General features: G+C 42.8%; 1 protein-coding gene across 3 annotated transcripts in view; it reads right to left on the reverse strand.

The window, feature by feature from the left end:
* Positions 1-219: 219 nt before the first annotated feature.
* The window catches only part of LOC124230890 (DDB1- and CUL4-associated factor 5), a 112,666-nt gene continuing 89,888 nt past the window's right edge, over positions 220-22,997 (reverse strand). For all 3 annotated transcript variants that reach the window (XM_046647376.1, XM_046647377.1, XM_046647375.1), the window contains exons 8-9: positions 7,864-7,991; positions 220-2,103 (exon numbers count right to left, since the gene is read on the reverse strand). In XM_046647376.1, the coding sequence (XP_046503332.1) occupies positions 334-2,103; positions 7,864-7,991 (1,898 nt within the window). In that variant the 3' untranslated portion in view covers positions 220-333. The remainder of the gene's footprint in view (positions 2,104-7,863; positions 7,992-22,997) is intronic.

Raw genomic sequence — 22,997 nt, forward strand, 5'->3', positions numbered from 1 at the left:
CTCACACGTGCCAGTGCAAACACACAAGAATAAGTCAAACGTCTCGATAAGGATTTACTTTAACAGAATCTGCACAGATACACTATGCTCAAGTCTTACTAGAAAGGAGTCACTTGGATTTTTTTCCCTTTCTTAACACAGCACAAGCCAATGGCCAGCTAAACATCAGACCCATTGTTGAATAGAAGGGAGCAGCATCAGACACAAAATTTCAGGACCTGGTTTTATGTGTCTTTAATACTTTTTTCCTTTCCTTTGTGTTCACTAAACAAGATTTAAAATTTTTTTTTGTAAAGCTACTTTTTGTAGCTTTTTGCTTTCCCTTTGTATTTATCATGTTTTTAATTTCTTCTCTGAGGAGGAATTCTCTGAATCTGTATCTTCCAATTCAACTCGGTGCCTTTTGAGGCCACTATGGCCATGAACAGCCCTGCTGCTGTCTGTGTCTGGGGGGTCAGTGGGGTCCTCTCTCGTTCCAGCACTGGGGGTTTCACAGGCCATTTCAGACCCACAACAATCTTTGTGTAGTAGTGTCCCTGCCAGGGACAAGTTATCACGGTCAGTGTCCGAATGTCCCGGGGAAGAGCAGGCCACTGCCTCCAGCTCCCCAAAGTTCTGCCCATTGTTGTGGAGGTGAGGGGGGCGGGGGTGTAAGCGTCCATTGTTGTGGTTGGCACAGATGGTTTCGAGGCTCCTCTCCTCACCATCATCAGACTGGGTCCTGGGACAGTTGCCAGACCCGCTGCTGAGAGTGGAGCCAGACGCCTTGGGGACAGGAGGAGAGGGTGGCTCCTCAGCCCGGCTGCTCAGGGCCTTGCTCAGGGCCTTTCCATTAAGCTTCTTCGTTTCAAAAGAGTGTTCTACAGAGCTACCATTGTTGGTGTCCTGAGAGGTGTCCTCTGGTGCCTCTGCCCAAGGGTGGCTGCTGTGCTCATGGCCTGGGCCATTGCTGGGATTTCTGGCAGAAGTCCCTTCTTTAAAAGTGTCCTTGCTGCGGCCCTCAGGGGGCAGGTCCTGGTTCCTCTGGGCCATGGCCATGTTCAGACAGGCTTCCTTACTAGAAGAAGGGGCTGGGTTGTCCTTGTGGCTGGTTCCCGCTCTCCCTTCATCTGCCTCCCCAGACATGAGGGAGCTCTCTCCGTCTTTGTTATTGGAGTAGGAGATATAGGAGTAGCGAAGCCACTTGTAAGCCTTATAAATCTTTCGCTCAACAGACTCTATATCAGAAGTTGGTGATGCCCGGCTTGGCTGAATCTCCAGAGTGGAAGTGCTCCGCTCCGGGGAGGAGTTGGGGGAGGAGGAGAGGTCATCCACTTTGATCTGGGGGTAATCATAATTGTCTTCTCCAATGTAGGTGTTGGCAGTCTTGGTCGGGGCACTGGGCCTCTCTTCTCGGGGCATCTTCTGTCGGCGCCGCATGGCATTCCGCTGCCGGGTGGATGCTCTACGTTCATTCAGCTCCTCCTCGTCCTCGGAGCTACTGGAGCTGCTGGAGCTGCTGGACTCATCCTCAGGGCTGGGAGACCGTGGCCGGGGGAAGAGATCTGTGTCCAGTTCAACCTCACAGGCATTCTCTTCAGAATCGGACTCGTTGGAAAGGGCCAGGAGGCGTTTGTCCTGGTAGCGGCGCAGAGCAGACAGGCGCTGCTGACGAGAGGCTGCATCTTCACATGTAGGCGGTGGCGGGGTTGACGCCACTGCATTTGTGTTGGTGACCCGCAGAGGCCCCAGGTGGAAGGCGCTGTCGGCAGACTCGTCCACTGTGGGTGGAGGAGAGCGGGGCAGCGAGGCCGAGGACTCTGAGTCGGTGTATCCTGAGCGCTCGCTGACCCCTGCATGCAGCTGGAGGATGGTGCTCTCGCTGAGGTCGCTGTCTGAGTCAGAGCTCCAGCCCTCGATCTCACGGCGCACCAGAGAGTCAAAGAAGGCCATCATCCGGGGGTCTTCCTGCACAGACTGGTTGGCATAGTCATGCGACAGGCCACTCCCACTGTTCAGCACAAGGCTGATGTACTCTTCGTGCGTATAGAGGCAGCGGGAATCATCCTCAATCCGACCGTCCAGGTCTCCGGTACAACCTGGCTGCTTGTACGGGCTCCAGATCTGCAGAGGAGAAACAAACCCAAGAAGGGCTGACTGGAAAGTATTCTAAAGCTGGTGGCGATACAGAACACCCAGGCAGAGCTTTCCCAGACCCTCCCTGTCATTTAGCCAGGACTTGCTAACCAACTGTAAATAAATACAAGTCTTTACTAGACTGGATTTTGTGGGCCACATACAAAAATCAAGGGTTCTGGAGTCAGATGTGGGAAAAAGCTTGGTCTAGGACACAGGATTAGCCTCATGTCAGGAGACCTAAGTCCTGTTTCTAGGCCCAGGATAATCACACACAATCTCCCCCACAACCCCTCTCCCCTTCAGCTTCCTCTATTAGTAGCTTGGAAATTACAATAACTCCCTTCATAATCTCAGAGGATAGGGGATGACTTGAAGATTGGCCAATGTGTTCAAAACTCTCAGAAGACTAAACCTGTGCAGAGAGGTACCACTTATCCAAAGCGAAAACAGACCCAGCAGTCAGTACTCTGCAACAGTCGATATTTCAGCTTATAACTCCACTTCTCCCCAACTGCAACATTTCTGTTTTTAACTAATGGGAATTGCTTACTGGAGCTGGATAAGAATAGCCGACTGCCTACACTGCAGTTCCCTCTGGCATCAGTTTCCCAGGAAACTCGGTTCTCTTAACCAGGGAAATGCTGGCTTGCCCCTCAACTCTTCTGTTAGTTGCAGGAATAGGTAGGACACACCCCACAAGACTGTGACCCCATCCCTTAACACCCCTCTGCTTCATGGTCAGAGACATGGGCTCATAGCTAAAGGGTGGCAGAACTAGGATTCAAACTCAGGTCTGTCTGAACACAAAGGCCCAGCTTTACAAGTTGAATAAGTTATGCAAAAATCAAGTTCAAGGTAGTTAAGCTGTCACTGCAAATGAGAACAATTAGCTTCACCTGACTGCCAGACTGGTCCGCAGAGAAGCTGGGTTACATCAGCCGGTAGTCATGGCAACTCAGATGAAATTCCAGGCAATCTTCTTGCCTGACAGGCTAATGTCTATCTTTAGATGGCATCCAACCCAGAAAACAGTGGGTCCTCATTCCCTACCCTCTATCAAGACAATGGCTTTGTTTCCCCAAAGCTATCCAAGGACAAACTTGCCTGCTTGTGAGCACTTTCCTGAGGCCTATTCCCTCCGTGTTTTACTTGGAACTCCTGGGAGGCAGCATCTCTTTGGAGGATCCCCAGTTCAAGAGGGGCTGAAAAAAACCTTCTGGGTTAGCTCTCTTCACCAATTCCCAACTCAGATTTAGTCCTCCTTTGACTTTGTTCCCTGCCCACAACTCCTCAGCTGTTCTCCCCTCTCCAGCTTCATAATCTCACCCAGGGGAGTTTTAAGGCCATGATTCTCACACTGTGGAGTGCCTAAGAATCACCTGAAGAATAATTACAACGTTGACTCCTGAGCCCCACCCTTAGAGATTCTGATTCAATAAGTCATGGGTAGGTCCCAGGGCTCTGCACTTTCAACATGCCCTGCAGGGGTGAGTAAGTGGGGGGATCAACTTTTAAAAAACACTGGAGTATAGTCAGCAGAAAAGAAAAGATTTGCCTGAAGAGAGTCTCAAATTCTTTTTGACACTCAATGTTTGAGAAACATTTAGATATGGCCTTCAGCAATGGGCTCCAGCTATAACCGACTCTCTCTGCAATTAGATGTCTGAGGGAATAAAAGTTCAGTGGCTTAGAAAGGAAACTGAGGGATCTAAAAGGCAAAGCCCTTAGGATCTTTCTGAGTCTTATTCTATATTCTGGGCCAAATCTCTCATTTCCTTAATTTAAATATGGTAAAAGGTTACTAACCATGTTGTCTAATATGAAGATAAATCCATATGTACTTCACAGAAACTGAGAATTCGTTAACAGAAGTACAAAATATTAATGGTGAGATGCTAGTCCAACTATCCAACAAGCCAGTTTCCAGGTTCTACTCTACTGCCCAGTCCCCTATGTCTTCACTTCAGGAATGAAAATCATAACACTGAAAGTCAGCTGTTATTTGGGCTCTGGAATGTGTTAAGCTGAGGTAGACTTTCATTCCTGAAGCTTGGAGTAATGGAACAAAATGCTGGATCAGGAGGCAGGAGACTTGAGTGTGGGTTCCCACTAAGCTCCTAGTTGGCTGGTGACTGTGGGTGAAGCTCAGCTCCCTCATCTAAACAGTGAATCTTAAGATTTGGAGCAGAACAAAATCCCCATCCCAGACAGCTGGTCCTCAGTCCTCAAGGGACTCGTAGCACAGAACTGTGGGAGCAGGCAGAACAGGTAAGAAAGCCCAGCTCCACTACTTCACATGGCCCTGGGCAAATGACTTCACCCTTAAAAGCTTCTTTTCTCATCTGTAGAAATGAGAAGGATGAAACGCTATAACCTATACCAAAGCACCAAAAAATGTAGTGCTTTCTCTTTCATTTGGCAACTGAATACCTCAACCAGGAAGTTTTGGAGCCATCCTCAAAGGGACTCTTCAACACCACAAGTGACCTTCCATATTATCTTGGTCCTCATGCTTAAAATATCAATTTCAAACATTTGTGAAATTGTTTATTTCTTTACACTGCAAGTCAAACCTCAGAAGTGAAGCAGTGAAAACACAGCTTCCTGTCACATGTGAATGTGGTGAGACTGCCTCCTCATGGCCAAGGTTCGTGAGAAGAGGAGGAGGGAGGAGCAGCTCTCTCCAAGCCCAGTGAAAAGTTTAGCTCAAGAGGCTGCCGAGGAAAAAGATGCAGTTCAAGTCTCATCCCAACATCATCAAAACGGAAAGCAATGAAGTAACAAGTGTTCTGATCTACTCAGTGACCATGGCATGCTTGATGCGGCAGCTCCAAGCCCTCTCCTCTCTTTGTGCTATTATACTAAATCTAGCAATTTGTCTGTCTCCGAGGAAAACTACACAGATAGGGACCTAAATTGCAATTCAAGAGCTCTCCACACTCATTTGTTCCAAGACCCAGTGAGCCCACCTCCAGACTATCTTCCCAGCCTTATAACTCAGTCCTCCCTTCTTGTGTTCTTCACTTTGTCCACCGTTTTTTGGAATGGGTCCGACACTCTACTGCTTCTGAGCATTCATTCATAAGCATAATGCCTGGAACACAGTAGGTGATCAATAAATATTTGTTGATTCAATGAAATAAATTCCATTCCCTCTACTTAGAATGTTCTTCCTATCTTACCCCTCACCTTCCTCTTGCAGTCTTCATTCTTCAAAGTCTAGTTCAAATACTACCTAGACTGAGATTACCCCAGATGGGAAAAAATCTCTCCCTCCTCCCATAGCACTCTGTTTATATCTCTTGTGTACCTATTACACTTTTCATTATCTTTATTTCTTGTCTCTCCTAAGGGGTCATCAATTCCTAGGGGGACCTGCCTCACCTTTTTTTACCTTTGTGCTCCTCATAGGACCTAGCACAAATGGCACACAATACGTATATCACAAACATGGGGTGAATACATGAATATTGGTCTTTGACAAAAATGTTAGCCATTTGCTCCATCTTGCCCTGCCTTACATTTAACTTCAAAATGAACCCCCTCTTGCTATGTGTGGGTATTCAGGGGGATAGAAGACCTGTTATGAGCGAGAAGAGGCTGGGCTTGACAACGGGCTCTTCTCCTCTGGGCTAGAAAGGCAGTAGTAAAGGACAAGACAGGGAGAAGGTGAAGTGAAGTGGAGAAAGAGAGAGAAAAGCAGGTCTCAGGCTGGACTAGAACATGGTGGGATGACGTTCTTTGAGCCATTGATCTCTCAGAAATAGCAAGCAGGAAAGTGACTTTTGTTGTTGTGCTGTTGAGGAAGATTCATCTGGAGCTAACTTCCATGCTAGTCTTTCTCTATTTTGTATGTGGGTGGCTGCCACAGCATGGCTGATGAGTGGTGTAGGTCTATTCCCAGGATCCAAACATGTGAACCTGGGCTGCCAAAGCGGAGTGTGTGAACTCAACCACTATGCCATAGGGCTGGCCTGGGAAAGGGACATTTATTAAAGTAGTCAGAAATCGTCAGGCACAGGTAATTCACAAGGTAATTTACAAGAGTGGCAAGTCACTGTTAGTACCCTCACTTGACAGGTGGGAGACAGACTCAAAGAGTTACTCAAGGGTACTAACTGTACTGACTTAAGGTTTCACATGGCTAAATATACCTCCTGGTGGGGCAAGATTCAGACCCCATTGGCAGCTGGAAGCAGTGAGCTCCATAGTTCAGTCTGAATAATCTCACTGAGAAAGCATTTCCTTCTTTTTCTCCTCTGAGAACTTGGCTAGTTTCCAACCTATGACCTTTAGGGTAAGAATGCCAATTGACTCAACAGTAATTGGGGAGACTCAGCACAGAAGCATCCCAGGGTGCATGGCCAAGCAGGAATCTCTCTTCTAAAGGAGATGCCCAAGCAGAGCTCTCTGAGAAAGAGAATGACATCAACAGGCCTAGAGAGTACATGGTCCTGTGCCAACCCATTAGTCATAGGCCAAAGGAGAAGGGAAAGCAATGCGAGAGACAGCGAAGGACTACTAAGATGATCAAATCCAGCAGGGCATCAGCTGCCTGTGCTTTCCCACTAGCATGCTGAGTGTGGCAGCACGCCGAAAGAACAAGAACAGGGCTCCATCTTAGCTTTACTGCTCATTAGCTGTATAATTAACCCCAGACAGTTAATTTATAATTTAAATCTCATCATCTGTAAAAAGAAAAAGTAAAAATGGTCTAGAAGTCCTGTTCTAGGCCTATGGGGAAATGCGTGCAACTGTGAGTCAGCCCTAATCCACAAGACCAACAAAACCCAAATAAAGGAAGCTGGAATAAGGACAAATAAAAATATTGATCCATACTCCAACATTCTATTTCTGATAGCTTCCCCTGCCTCACATACAACTTGGTTTAACTCTGGACAGTTTTTTTTTTTTTTTAAAAAGAACAAAAGAAAATGAACACTACCAAATCATCACAAACCAATTTTTACTTTTTTTTCCTGAAACCTCCCTCAGGTTTTCAATGACATTTTAGGAAAAAAAAGAGGAGTTCTAACTTTTGGGGAGGCATATCATCTATCCTTACTTAACAGTCATCACAGGGTCCTTAAGACTATATCATTTGCTCCAAAACCTTCATTTTCTCAGATATGGAGAAGCGTTACTAGCAACCGAATGTGAGTGATGGGCAGTGGGCCATCCTTTCATGGATACAGGCCAGGCTGGGTCTCTCAGTTGCAGGCTCTAAAAGTACTCCTTGGTAGGGTTAAGTTCCTTCAGTCAAAGTGCAGTTGATGCAAGTGTTTGGCCTCAACCACAACCACAGGTAGTGGTTTTGATATGCCCTGAGATGACTGAGCTATGGTTCTGACAGTCACTTAGTTATCTGTGCCATACGAGGACAGCAATTAATGCAAAGTGCATACTGAGTCACTGAGGTGATGGTGGCTTCCCAATCTCCAGATGAGGTTTAGAAAGCAGAATTCATCAGTCTCAAGATCAAAGGCCAGTGGAAATGTAGTGGCATACAAGTAGTGTCTAGTTTCAAAGCCTAGTGACTATTTTTTAAAAAGGTCCTGAAAGGAGGGTTTAAACCACTCTTTTTAATTTCAATTTTTCAACAATCTGTAATATATCAAAATAACTGAGAATTCTGATAGACTTTTAGTATGTTTAGATATGAGGTCCTACATACATTGTTCTAGTTTCTTCCAATTATGAATTGCAGTAATTTCTCTGAAAGGACAGAAGGGGAAGGTGCCTCACCTTGATAATCTTTTCTACACCAGAAGAGCAGATCATGTAGGTGTGGGGGTTAAATCGGACCTGGTTAACAATAGACCGATGCCCTTTCAGCACCATGAAGGCTCCGTTGACCACCCTACCAATGCCACCTGGGAAGACAGAAGGAAACAAAAATCAAATGATGAAACGGATGGATGCAAATAGGTTCCAGTAATGGCAGACAAACAGCTCTGAACTGGAGCCGAGATTTTTTAACTATACCACCAGCCTAATGCTTAATCTTACTGATAAAGTTGCTATGGAAAGAGGGAAGATGAAATATCTCTCAGCATATGTGCTCTTACCAAGAGCCTTTATTTAGCCTTTAAGCATTGCCCACGCCCACCCACTGCAAATCCATTGTCAATGAAGCCACAGCCACTTAAAACATTTCTTGTTTTTGATATCCAAGATAGAATCCAAGTGTTACCTTAGAAGAGGCCAGTCAGGCAGCTGAGCCAGGGACATGCAGAACCAGAAGCACATAATTACTTAAATGCACAAAAAACATGTCTGATCCATTTGCCCTTAATTTCTGATGAAGACAGCAAACAAAACAAACATACAAAAACCACTGGGAAAATAATGGAGAAATCCTTTTTTCACCCTGATAGCAGGAAGAACTAAGGATAAAGGAAGGAGATTTGGGTCACTTTCAGAATAAGCAGAGCCCAAGTAGTGAGAATCTGAATTAGAGAGCAGGCCTTAGAGATACCGTGTATGGATTAAAATCTAGAGGCCACTGACAGAAAGCTGTATTTTAAAGACCTCCTTTAGGCTTTCTTCTTCAATGACTGAGAAAAATCCCAGAGGCCCGGAACTTATAACATAGATGAAGATATCATTTATAAACTTGGGATAATCTCAAAGGTTTAGCTTCACTGACAAGGGTATCACACCCACACAGAACACATGTACCCAAGGCCTGAACAAGGTTGCTTCTGAGCAACCATCAACAGCTCGGTACACATAGGCCAACCAGTGTTCCTGGCCAACTGGCAAAATGCGATGCATTCAGACACAAACAAATGAACGCTCATCTACTTAAGCAATGAATACCTTCTTAGTCTCTACCAGGAGCACTGCACCCCTAGGGCACAAAGTATAATCAGGCACAGTTTCAGCTCCACATGCCTCCACCCCACTCCTAATTCCACCTTGTCCAAACATTCATTCCAAACATTTCTCATCTCAGTGTCTGGAGAGAAAATGACTAGAACAACATCCCTTCTCCAGAAATAATCTGGTTCTGGAGAAGGTGTCTTCTGCTTTTGGCCTCCTGACACAACTCCTCTTTTGCCTCACGGAAGAGATCCCTCTTTATTGCCATGTATATATCTTTTCTATGACAGCAAGAGATTTCAGACTACCGATCTGCTCCTTGGTGGTGCCAACTTGGCTAGCACTAGGTGCTTACTCTACTTGGTGGGTGACAAAAACATCCTTTGCCTAAATTTTTTCCCATATTTGACATTATTAATATTTGAATTATCCAGGATGGATAATACATTTAAAGCTATTCATATCTCAGCCCAGTATCATCAAGTTTGCTAATAAACCATAAAGGAAAAGAGAGTGATTAGGATATAGAACTAGTGTGTTTTTATGGAGAAAAAGGATCAGGAAAGGTTAGGCACCAAGGTAGGATGCCACTTGGGAACCCTAGGCACCCTGAGTGCAGTGAGTTCCTAGGGGGGAGGGGGAGGAGGGAAAGGTAACCTGAGACTGGTCAAAATAAAAATAAATTTGAGAGAATTAAGGAAAAGAGATACATGGGAATCTAAAACAGTTGTCTCAAAATAGGGATCTCACCACCCCCAAGGAGTTCCTTTGGGTCTACTTCTTTTCTATATAAGGTTGATTCAACAAGCAGCATTCCTGCTTATGGGTCTCTTCTGAATTCCACACTTCCAACACCCTACTTCTACCTATATCCCCAGTGGACTGGTCACTAGCAAAGAAACTTCAGGTTACACCTAGTGCCAGTCTCTTGTTTAATTCTACTGCCTCCAAGAAAATGAACATAAGTGACTCAGAGAATTTAAGTGACTTCTTCCAAGTCATAGAGCTAGTAACTGGCTGAGCCAGGATTTGAACCAGAGTCTGTTTGGCTGTAATGCCTAATATCCTTTCCACCATATCAGTGGCCTTTAAGAGACGAAACGGTTTGAATAGGGATGGAGCCAGAAGCTCGTAACTGATTTCTAAATCTTTCTCACAGTTATTATATAGGTTGATTTCCTTTTTAAGTCTTAAATTGAAAAAAGGGAGAAAGAGGAGACTCTACCCAATGGTATCCTGAGTGCAAGTTCTATAGTATGACCACAGAACATCTCATCACATTGCCAACAGTGAATAGTGCATGAGAGTAGAACTGGATCTCCTGCATACCTAGAACCTGGGGGGCAAGGTCTGAACTCAAGTAGGTGCTCAGTAAGCACTTGTTGAACGGACAGTGTTTCAGAAGAGGGCAATTCTAGAATAAGTACCACCGAAGGAGGAAAGATAGAGGGTCTCATGTCTTAAAGAATCATCTACCATAGAACTAAAGTTTATCAACTAAACTAATCTTTCTGTTGAAGGCTACTTGGAATACAACTACCATAACTTTGAGACCTAAAGAATAACTGAAGGGTATCAATGCTTGAAAATTCAGACCATGGAAAAACTGTTTTTATTGCTCTTTCATGCACTGTGACCTCATCTGGTTTCTCTTCTTGGCAGCAATTTTAATACAAGGTGTTCTTCCCACCCAAACAGGTACCTAGGACATCTGAAAAAGAAGAGGAAGTCAACAGAGCCAAGAGATGGATGGTGAAAAGAGGTACAGGAAGAATTATTTGCTGCCATTTGTTTGAGGTAACCAAGGCTGTGTACACAGAATCATAGCAATGAATGGGCTTCAGAGAGGTTCTTTTTAGTCCCTTTCCTGGTTTCCAGCTTCCAAATGATTCAGTACAGCAGCTACTATACAGTTTAGATACAATGATTGTTAGAGAATAAATTATCAGTCCTGGAGATCTGTATAAATCAGATATGGATTTATTTAGTCTGAAAGGGCTAAAGTCAAGATGCTAATATCAGTAAGAACTTGGGGTCTCCTCTCCTCCATTACCTAGCCAGACCCTGCCCATCAAAAGCTGGATCAAGTTGGAAGAAGTTAGGCAGGGAATATGTTTTCCAAGAACTGCATAAACTCCCTTCAGGGTCATCTCTAGGACGGTGGGTGAGGGCATGTTGAGGACCAACCTCACCCCAGGTTATTGACCTGACTCACAACCTAATCACTAATACTGGGTACCAATGAATAAAATAGCACATACCCAGGAAAAAGCACTTTACTCATCCTTGAGCTGTCATTTGTTTATATAGTTCTGTACAGACTAACGGTCATTTCTTTGGGCCATCTGCTCTGGCTGGCTCAGCCAAACATGTTGCTACCACTTTGTAGATTTCTTTTATAAGTCAAGGCCAAAGTTCCCATATCCCATTTTTCTCTGATTCAGAAGGGATGTTAGGGAGGTGGGGAAGGCTATAAATCACCTTATCTATTCTACTGAAAAACCTCAGAAAAGAAAACGAGTGGGCCATCTCATAAGACTCCAGCATCAGTGACTCACTCACTATCTTAGGGGGATTCTAGGATCCCAGGAAACACATGGGGCTCAGAGAAAACACCCTGCTCAGAACTCTGATAAAGACCTTTCCAAAATGCCCAGGCCAAATGTTCCTGCAGAGAAGACAAGCGGCTAAGTGTATACGTCCTCATTTCCCTCCCCTTCCTACCTATGCTCCTCTTTATACAACATTCAGCCAGAGATTTGTCCCCTCTGGCCTCTCAAAGGTCAGGACACCACTCCCATTTCTCGTCAACTTCAGATACTTCTGTTTCTTGTCAATTTCATTTGCTTCCACAAAGTCCTCCAAGAATGACTATGCTTTCAACTCAAAAGCTAAAAGCAACCTGGTCAAGATTTCTTGATGCCTTGGTCTAACAGTAGTAACTTATGAATTATGCTGGGAAGTGGTCCTCAACTTGGGGCTATAGAACAGGACATTTGAGTATTTTTGTACTAAAATAAATCACAAATAAACCTGGATAAAATACCAATATTTTCTTGTTAGAGTCTTTGGATTTTTCTCCCCTTCCTAGTAACCCATTAACCCATGGGTAGGACAAACACTCTTGTGAGAATGGGTAGGAGAACCAGTGGATAACACTGAGATTAGGGAGAAGGAAGTAGGAATAGGGACTAGATGACTGGAAAGGGCTGATGGAAGACAATTTAAGAAATTAAGACAGCAGGAGATAAATTTGCATTTCCAAGCAACAGAGTACTGGCCCTCATGAAGAGGGTAAATATCCTTGATCTTCCAAGATTTAGATGTCGAGACATCCAAGATAGCGAGAACAGAGTTGGGCATATAAGGAGGACTTAACAAGTGATTGTTAAAACTGAAATTAAGAGGAAGAAGGGCATGGATGTTAGCTCAGGGCCAGTCTTCCTCAGCAAAAAGAGAAGGATGGGCAGTAGTTAGCTCAGGGCTAATCTTCCTCAAAAAAAAAAAAATTAAAAAAAATTGAAATTAGTGGAGAACACTGTTAAGAGTGGTATAAAAACCCTCAATACTGGGTAAAAAAGACAGATTATGGTATAGGAAATACTTTCAGCATTTCATGGGAGAACTTTATCCAGTAGCTCTAGATTAGGGTATCAAACAAAATCCTGCAGAATGTACTAATACGGCAAGAATGGTGAGTAAATACATAAAGGGGTGGTACTTCTTTGTAGGGGGAGAAGTTGCAAAATCAGGTAACAGTGGTTATTCAAATAATACAATGGACATCAAATATCTGTAATTACCTACTCCTTGCCTAAACAAAAATATCTGGGCTTGATGACATTCACCAAAGAATTCAATGGTTAATTCAATCTTCATCCTACTCATCTTATTTGACTTATCAGGAAAATTCAACATTGTTCCCTCCCCTTTGACACACTTTCTTCACTGCCTTCCTAGGATCACCCTCTCTTGGTGATCCTGTTACCTCGCTGATCACTCCTTAATTTCTTTTTTGGTTCCTCTCCCTGACTTCTTAACACTGGAAGGTCTTACGGCTCAGTCCCTGGTCCCCTTCTCTTGACTAGCTATACTCACTTACTTGGTGATATCATCCAGTCTTGTGGCTTTAAATACTACCTATACGCTACCAAAACGCACATTTTTATCTGTTTCAGACCTTTCTCTTTAACTCCAGACCTCCATACCTCCAAATCCAAACTGTTATTCAACATCTCTACCTGGAGGTTTAAGAGACATCGCAAACTCTACCTGCTCCCCCTCTTTCCCAATCTAATATATTAGGAAATCCTGATGGTTTTACATTCAAAATATATGTAGACCCAAGCCCTATTATCTTGCTTCAAGCCACGATCACCACTCACCTGTACTATGTGAGATTCCTACTAGTTCTCCTCATTTCTGTCCTTGGCAGCCCCACTCACACCATCTATCCTCAACTTAGCAGCCAGACTGATGCTGTTAAAACAAGTCAGATCATGTTACTCCTCTGCTCAGAATTCTCTGCTGGCTCCTCATTTCCCTCACTGTAAGAGCCTATAAGACTGGACAGGCCCGTACCCCACTTCAACCCGTACTATTCTCCCCCTGTCTCACTCTCCTTCAACATAGTGATTTCCTTGCTGTTTCTCAAACACACCAGGCACATTCTCACTTGAGAACCTTCATTCTGGTTCTACCTAAAATGCTCTTCTCCTAGATTTCTGCATGGCTAACTCCCTCACCACTTTGAAGTTTTGCTCAAATGTGACCTTCTCAATGAGGCCTATAATGCACATCCTATCCAAAATTGCACTCCCCTAAACCCCCCAATCCCACTCCCTATCCCCCTTATTCTGCTCTACCTTTTCTTTTCCCATAGCAGCTCTAACTTCTTAAACATACTACATAATTTATTGTGTCCATTGTGCACTGCCTGTTTCCCCTGCTAGGAAGAAAGCTCCATGATGGCAGGGTTCTTTTGTTTCTCTGATGTATCACAAGCCTCTAGTGCCCACCACATAGTAGGTTTTCAATAAATATTTGATGAATGAATGAAAAGATGTGAGTGGATCAGACTGTGGAATATAACCATGCAGGAAAAAAGCCAATCTCCATTAGTAGGCTCCATCATCCAACATGTGGATTATCCAACTGTTTCTCTTTCTCCATCTTCCTGCTGTCAAATTTGGATATTTCTTTTATAAAGTTTTTACTATAGTAAAAGCAGAGAAATAAAGGGGCTAAAACTCTACTTAACCCTCATTGTTCTCCGAAATGCTAATTCCATGAAAACTTAGCTGATCCCCCAAATCTCTTCAAGCCCTCCTTAGTTATGTTTTACGGGCGTTGGAACCCACTTTTAAATTTAGCGTGCACGCACACACATACCCTCATCCCTCTTAGACTGGAAGTTCTCTGAGAGCAAGAAAGTGTTTATCTTTCAATCACCCATATGGTTTTGCACAATGTCTTATCTAAGGATACTCAATAAGTAAATAAACTGAAGTAAATCCCCTCATCATTTTCTCTGGAACAAGGCTTGAAGGAGAAGTTTAAAGCTATTATCTCCCAAAATGAGGTTTGGACCTGTTGAGGCAATGAATCTATTTCATTCTTGACTCTACCGGTAGAACAAGGAGTTTACTGCTATGTGGGGCAAGGGGTTACTTCTTTTCCTTGCTATATCTAAAAGAGTTGTCTAAACAATGTCTTAGCAATTCCAAAAGGCCCGAGTGAACATTCCCAGGGTTTCCAAGTTTCAAACCATAAAGAGAAGTACAATCAGGGTACTGACAATACAGAGAGCACTGGCTACCTCCTGGGGATCAGAGAACCACTTAAGAGTTAAGAAAAGCCAGATGGGACAGCCAGTGCTGTCAGTAAAGCTCAAAGAGCTCCACAGACAGTAATGCTTAACTGCACAAAAAAATCAGTTATACTAAGTTCTTTCATCATCTGTACTTCACATGTGTTTGCAACCAACTACTTGTGACCAATTAAAAACAGTTGTTCTTCCAATGATATGGGAGAAAAAAGCACATGTTCAGGGCTAACTCCCTGAGAGTGAATGCATGCCTAGAAAAAGAAGGAGAGACAGAGCATGCACATATATGCAGACCCATGAAAATGCATTTATAGCTGTTTCCAGCCTATTTCCTTGTCCTACTGGCAGTGGGGGTGGCTGCAGTGACTTGGCAGTGAAATTGCATGTTTTTCCCCTCCATTCAGGGAAAAATTTGTCATATAACTTCCCTGCTCTTAAACTGCTGATGTGGGCCAGCACCAGTGGCCTGGTGGTTAAGTTTGGCACACTCCACTTCAGTGGCCCAGTTTGGTTCCTGGGCATGGACTGACACCACTCTGTTAGCAGCCATGCTGTACTGGCGGCCCACATACTAAAAAAAGATAGAGGAAGATTGGCATGGATGTTAGCTCAGGGTGAATCTTCCTCATCAAGAGAAAAAAAAAAAGAGACAGAGAGAGAAAGCTTTAATGAGAAGTAACAATCACTGAATAACTACTGAGCACCCTCATACAATCTCTCTCAAGGTAGTTATTATTACCTATTGTTATTATTGTATGCATTGTTAATATTCTTATTTTACAGATAAAGAAACAGAAGTTTGGCAAAACAATTCTTCCAAAGCCTCCAACTAGAAGATGAATGGATCAGGAATTTAAACCCAGGCCTTCCAACTCTATTACATTACGCTTCTTTCCATAAATAGTAAGGTCTCAGTGTAGAAGCATCTCTCAGGAGAAGCAACTCTATCTATGAAAACCCTAAAGCCCTTTCCAACAAGAATTAGGGGAAAGGGAAGGAGAAGGCAATATGAATATTTTCCAGAGACACCCACCTCTGCCACACGTTACCAAATCCATTACTTCCACACCTAAGGTACTAGGGAACAAATGCTTTGGAAATATGGATCTATGGGCACTGATCTTATTATAAACAGCAATAAAAATGTCTTACATTTGAAAGCACAGAGTTTTCAGAAAGTTACCAAGACTGTTGAATCATCTCATGATTCGAGGCGGTGGGGAGGGGGCCATCTTACAGCAGAAACGGAGGCTCAGACAATTGCTGTTACATAACCCGCCCAGAATCACTCAGTCAGCTATAGTTAGTGGCTGCACTGAACTTGAATCTAGGTATGATTTTAAACCTAATGCTCCTTCCAACACACCACATCAGCTCTATACATAACTGCCAGTCTGTTTATTTTATCTTCAGAATTATCATATAAAAACAGATGCTCTTCCTATGTACTTCCAAGGTGTAAAACATATTCTGATGAGCTTTTTCTTTGCTACAGCACAATTCCCAGTTCTATTCCTTCCTCTAATTTTTAAAGAGATTTTTAGAAATGAGTTACTATTTAACATTAACTGAAAAATGGAGCCTAATCTTGCCAGGTAGCAAGTTTTACGGTGGAATTACATCTTACATCTTGAAATGATTTCCTCAGCTCACTAGGAAGCCCTATGCAAATTACTTAGCCAATTTGTGAAGTTAGTACTGTTTATATAATAAATAAATTTCATCCCTTTGGAGTTTGTGTAGCAAAAAAATTTCCCCAGTGACTATCAGTCTTTCTGAATAGGAGACTGGGGAAAAAAAGATGCCCTTGCTTTTGGCTCACACTAAGGACTGCTCTCCATCTAGTTCTCTCAGCATTTAGCACGTACTGTGAAGCACACAGCAGGCATTCGATAAATGCTGACTGCTTGTCATCTGATTATGCCATTAAGGCACATAACAGCAGGCCAGCTTCCCTGAATTAGCCTGCCTTAGTATCTTAGGTTAACTGGCTTGCAGAGAGAGCGAGCTCAGCCTCCTTCCATATTGTTTAAGTCAAAGAGGCAGTAGATTAGATTAGGAATTTCCTGACGGGCTTTCTGTCATCTAAGCATTCAAAGCTGGAACCCACGGGCCGCATCTAGCCCCTCATATGTTACGTTTGGCTTGCTGAACCTTGCTGAATATTATTATTATTATTTTTTTTTTTTAATTTTATTTTTTCCTTTTTCTCCCCAAAGCCCCCCAGTACATAGTTGTATATTCTTTGTTGTGGGTCCTTCTAGTTGTGGCATGTGGGACGCTGCCTCAGCGTGGTTTGATGAGCAGTGTCATGTCCGCGCCCAGGATTCGAACCAACGAAACACTGGGCCGCCTGCAGCGGAGCGCGCGAACTTAACCGCTCGGCCACGGGGCCAGCCCCTGAATATTATTTTTAAACTATGAATTAATTGCCAACATTTAAAAATATGAAGGTTCCATATAAAAATGAGAAGGGCTAAGTATCCCTGAGGACAGGTTGAAGGGTAAAGTCGAAATCAGAATTAGCTGAAAGCCTGTATAAGGAGCAGTTACGCCATCATACACCTCCCCTGAGCACACACGACCAGGAAACTGCCCCTTCCCCACACAAGCAGAGGCCTGAGGGTTGCCAGCCGGAGTTGACCTAAAGAAGTTTTGGACTGGGGACACCAGACACAGCTGGGGGTGGGATTAAACAAAAACCTGTGTATAGATATTAGATCCACAGCACTATTCCCCCATTTGGCTCTTAGAACCATAGTTCAACTCCCAGGCAAATACCCCCCAATAGGAGATCAAAGATTCCTATTCTGAGAAACTGGCTCCTTTCAACAGTATAAAGTCAACAGAGAATGTCCAAAATTGAAAATTCAAAGATATTGTGTATGTTATATGAAGAGAAAGGAACTGTTGCATTTAAAAAAAAAATCTTTGTAATATTGTTTGATTTAAAATTATGTACCTGTATTATTTCATAAGAAGTACTGAATTATAAAAATAGTAAAAGGAATGAAAAAAGAATATGAAGGAGGAATAGAAAGAAAAAGGAAAGACATATGAACAAGAAAAATGAAAAGAATGTGGATGGATCGTCAGAATAGTGGCAGGAAGGCTGAATCCCAAATGAGCCAAGGTTTGCTAAACATAATCCAAAAAGGTGCTTTAGTCACATGCAGAGCCAGATGATGATTGAAGGGACAGACTTACTGTGACAGGTTGCTGATGTAATGTTGAAGGGTAACACAGACAAAACAAACCCTTCAACTACCAGTTAGTGAATCCAACGAGAGAGATAATCATAAGGTCCTGTCCTTGTGTACAAAGAAACCCAAGCACCAGTAAAGGATGGGGATCCAGGACCAACCACAGCCCATGTGGAAACCGTGTGGCTTCTAGCCAACTCTAAGTATGAGGAGATCATGGGTTCTGTGGCCTACAAAAACAGGGTTGTTTTGTTTTGCAAGACTACAGGTAGTGTTATTTTTCCATCAGGAAGCACATAATGTCTAATTGCCTTTTTTTTTTGTGACGTTAGCAGCTGTTGCACAATATTTAGATGCATTCACTGAGAACTAAGTGGTTATATTAAAATTCCACAATTTCTTTTTAAAAAATGTCTTTATTTTACCTACTTTTTTTTTTTTTAAGATTGGCACCTGAGCTAACAACTGTTGCCAATCTTTTTTTTTTTCTGCTTTTTCTCCCCAAATCCCCCTACTACAAAGCTGTATATTTTTTCAGTTGTGGGTCCTTCTAGTTGTGGCATGTGGGACGCCACCTCAACGTGGCCTGATGAGCAGTGCCATGTCCGCACCCAGGATCCGAACTGGTGAAACCCTGGGCAGCCAAAGCAGAGCACGCAAACTTAGCCACTCGGCCATAGGGCCGGCCCCTTACCTACATTTTCGAAGGATATTTTCCCTGGATATAGAATTCTAGGTTGGCAGGTTTTAATTCTTTAAGCACTGCACACATACCATTCTATTATATTCTAGATTCCATAATTTGGCCATCAATCTTATTGTTGCTTATTAATAGGTAATTTGTCCATTTTCTGAGGCTGCCTTTGGGCTTTTTCTCATTATCTTTTGTTTTCAATTGTTTGACTTGTGATGTACCTAGGTATGTTGTATTTATCCTGCTTGTGGTTACTGAGTTTCTTGAATCTGAGAGTTGGTATATTTCATTTGTTTTGGAAAATTCTTTCAACTGTTCTCTCTTCACCTAATGCCTCTGCCTCATTTTCTCTCTCTGATCCTTCACATATGTTAGATTATCTGTGTTCCACTTGTCTCTTACCCTCTCTCCTCTCTCCTTCCATTCTCATTTCTCATTCTCCTTCGGTTTGGATATCTTTTATTGACCTGTCTTCTATTCACCAAGCCTGTCCTCTGTAGGTTAAACCCATACAATAAATTCTTAGTTTTAGATATATTTTTCAATTTTAGAATGTCACATTATTTTTCTCTAAATAGATTCCAATTCCCTGTTGAAATTCCCCATCTTTTTATCCATTTTGTCCATCTTCTCTTCTATTTTCTTTATCATATTTATAATGTTTAAAGTCCCTGTGTGTTAACTTCAATATCTGGATAATATTGTGGGTTGGCTTCTATTGTTTTTTTCCCTCCCAATTACTGGCTACATTTTCATACCTCATAATTTTTTATTGTATGCTGGACATTGAATATAAAACAAACATAACACAGAGACTGTTATGTACTGAAATGTGTTTCACCCAAATTCATATGCTGAGGCCGTAACCTCCAATGTGACTGTATTTGGAGACAGGGCCTTTAAGGAGATAATTAAGGTTAAATGAAGTCATAAGGGTAGGACTCTAATCCAATAAGACTGGTGTCCTCATAAGAAGAGGAAGGGACAGCAGGGATGCATGTGCAGAGAGAAAAGGCCATATGAGAATGTAATGAGAAGGCAGTCATCTGCAAGGCAAGGAAAGAGGCCGCAGGAGCAATCAAACTTGCCAGCACCTTGATCTTGGACTTCTTGCCTCCAGAAAGGTGAGAAAATGTATTTCTGCTGTTTAAATCACCCAGTCTGTGGGATTTTGTTATGGCAGCCCTAGCAGACTAATACAGAGACTAAAGCAGATTTCCTCCATCTGGCATTTCCAATTCCACTCTTGAGAAAATGAGGTAAGGGGCTGATCACTCACAATCCAATCAGGAGGAACTAGATCAGGGCTGTGTTGCTGCTTTAGTTGGAATAAGTCTGCTGGTTTCAAATGTCTCAAAGGCAAGACCTGTAATGTGCTTGTTGCAGGTGTCTTCCTCTAATAGGAGTTTGTGTCCTAAGTACCAGGAAATCGCAGGATATTTCACTCAGCCTTTCTGGGGTTCAGCCCATCCTCGAGTGTGGCCCTCTTGGGCTTTTGATGGAGAGTCTGGCAAGTCTCTGTTCTCTGCTCTGAAAGTTCTGTCCTTTGGAGGTTTTGAGCTTAGCTCTTTATCTTCCTTTCCCATGCAGGTTCAAAATCTGGCAAATGCCCTGCGGAGCATTCCACGAAAGGGACCTTATCTCCTAAGCACTGTATTACTGTGAGAATTTCATTCTGCCTTTCCCAGTGCAACCCCAGCACTCAGCAAATGTCCTATAGGAAGACTGGCCATGGTTTGGGGTATGTCTAGATCCAATCTGTCATACTAACACACGTGGCCATTGAAAACTGATTTATTTTGACCCTAGCAGAGTCTGTCCACAGCTGCCTGATCTGCAGCCTGTGCACACATGGCCCTAGGAAAGAAAGTGGCCAGTGTCTTTTGCTCAGCTAGGAAGGGCTCTTCCTTCTCCAGAACTTTAGTTCTAGCACACTTTGTTGCCACAGCTCTCTGACATCTTTAAAAATACAGCTTTTGTATTTTTGATTTTTGTTGTTATTGCAGTGGGAGCTACCTAGTGCATCTTATTTGGAATCTGAAGTCTAACAAGTTTCTTTTGTAATAGAAATTTTACATCATTCCTTTTTCCCCTTGAAATAATATTTCCATTTCACCTATCTCCCCAAAATTTCAACCTAATATATTTTTATGAAAATTCTATCATAGTTTCACCAACAAAAATATAAATACAAATTTAAAATTTTCCTTATTTACTGTGACCATAAGGCTCTAAGTGTTAAAAATTTTTGTGTTTGATTGGAGTTACCATTACAAGCATTACTGGAACACAACTGAGGGGCACTGATAGGCAAGGCTGGACCAATTGTCCAGGGAATGGTCTGGCTGTAATGGAGGAAACAGCCCAGAAAAAAATATACTTCTAATGTTTTATAACAACCTCTTAAATATAAAAAGAAGCTATTTATTGTAAGTGCATAACAAGATGGGGGGGGGTCAGGTTATACCATATGATTACAGGAGCTTCAGACTTTTTTGGCACCCTGAAGGATTTTACTCCTCAGGGCAATGCACCATGCTAAGGTTCAAACGGTCAGAAACTTATAGAGTATTTTTGGTTTTCTGATTTTTTTTGTAAAGTGGAAGAAGGATAAAGGGAAAAGGGGAGGTGGGAAAGGAGAATGGGAACCTTCTTAGGAATACCGATTTTATGAAAGAACACTCATGGAATTTGAGAATCTAGAAATGGATTCCTTTAAACCAGCTGTACCTATACAATTCTTGGAAAGTCTGGCTATCCATTTCCCAGTTTTAATAGTGGAACCCTCCATCAGTTATCAGGTTGCTCCCAGCCCATTATATAAGCATCTACTCGTACAGTCAGCCTAACAGTGGCCCATACCCTAAGTGAATACAGAAATCAGCAGGGAGAGGAAAAAATGTACACTACTACTGCTAATTCCTCCCCCTTCTCTCTCTACACAAACATGAAAAAGATTCCAGAGAAGAGTCCTGGGGGAAGGGGGATTATCCACTTTCTATTTTAAAAGTCACATTGACTTAACAATTAAAAACTTTTCAAGATCAGGCAAAAGATACAATTAAGTCCAAAGATCATTTTTTAGCTATCAATCTAGGACTCACGCGGGTGGGAGACTTAACAGAGAACTCCCTCTAGTGCCGGCACATCGCTGTTGGTTCAGGGAGACTGCTGCTGTCCCAGCTGGTTGTGCTTCAAGGGTAAGCTGCTTCACTCACGCTTTCCAAATTCCAGAAGGGGAGAAAGGCCTTTTGCAACTTGTTCAGTAACCAGACCACAGCAATAGGATAATTACGCCAAAAGTGGGCCTCAACAAGTTTTGAAAGGCACATGTTTGGTAACAGTATTGTTAACTTAGGAACAGGCAAGCCAACAACTTCCCTAACTCCAAGCACTAGACACAATTTGTGTAATACACTTGGCATAGTCCTCTGTCACTTTTCTAACGCCATTTTCCATTTTGATGCCATGTTCACCCAGAGCAGATGGCTATATTGAGCTGTCCTGAGAATAAAAAATAGACATTTTTCTACCAGCAGGAAGTAACCAGTTTAACACTCAACTGAGCATGTGAGGACACTATTATCAAGAACGAAGGATGAGCCATGCTGTTTGAAAGCTCAGATGGCTTAGATCCAAATTTATGGAAAGCTGCAGGCTTTTTTCCAAACACATCTAGAGCAAACGCAGGAACATTTCTTCCTAACTTATGGACGTCTGGGGTCAGCCAAACCCCAGGGAGTGTACCTGTCAACAAAGAAAGTTTCCCTTTAGTTAACAACACCAGGAAGGCCAAAGGAAAGGAAGAGGCCCTAACAACTATTTGTAGAGTAATAAGCAGGAATGTGCAGATGGATAATAAGGGAAAAGCATGTAAAAGCAAGATAAAAATATTCCAGGTATGAAATAGGAGAGAAGAAAATGGACATAAAGCAGATCTATAAAGTCTAAAGAAAGTACTTAGGAGGAAAAAATCTGAGCATCGTTATGTCAGATAAGGCTACGGATGAAGGTTACAGTTAAATCTGGCTTCTAATTTTTTTTGTTGCTGTCGTTGTTAAAAGATTTTATTTTTCCTTTTTCTCCCGAAAGCCCCTCGGTACATAGTTGTGCATTTTTAGCTGTGGGTCCTTCTAGTTGTGGCATGTGGGAACGCCTCCCCAGCATGGCCTGATGAGCAGTGCCATGTCCGCGCCCAGGATCTGAACAGGCAAAACACTGGGCCACTGAAGCAGTGTGCGCGAACTTAACCACTCGGCCATGGGGCCGGCCCCTGGCTTCTAATTTTTATTTTAAAATTTGCTTTGGTCATTTTTTTTGATAAACTTCT

This window comes from Equus quagga, chromosome 20 (genome assembly GCF_021613505.1).
Source record: "Equus quagga isolate Etosha38 chromosome 20, UCLA_HA_Equagga_1.0, whole genome shotgun sequence".
NCBI lineage: Eukaryota > Metazoa > Chordata > Mammalia > Perissodactyla > Equidae > Equus > Equus quagga.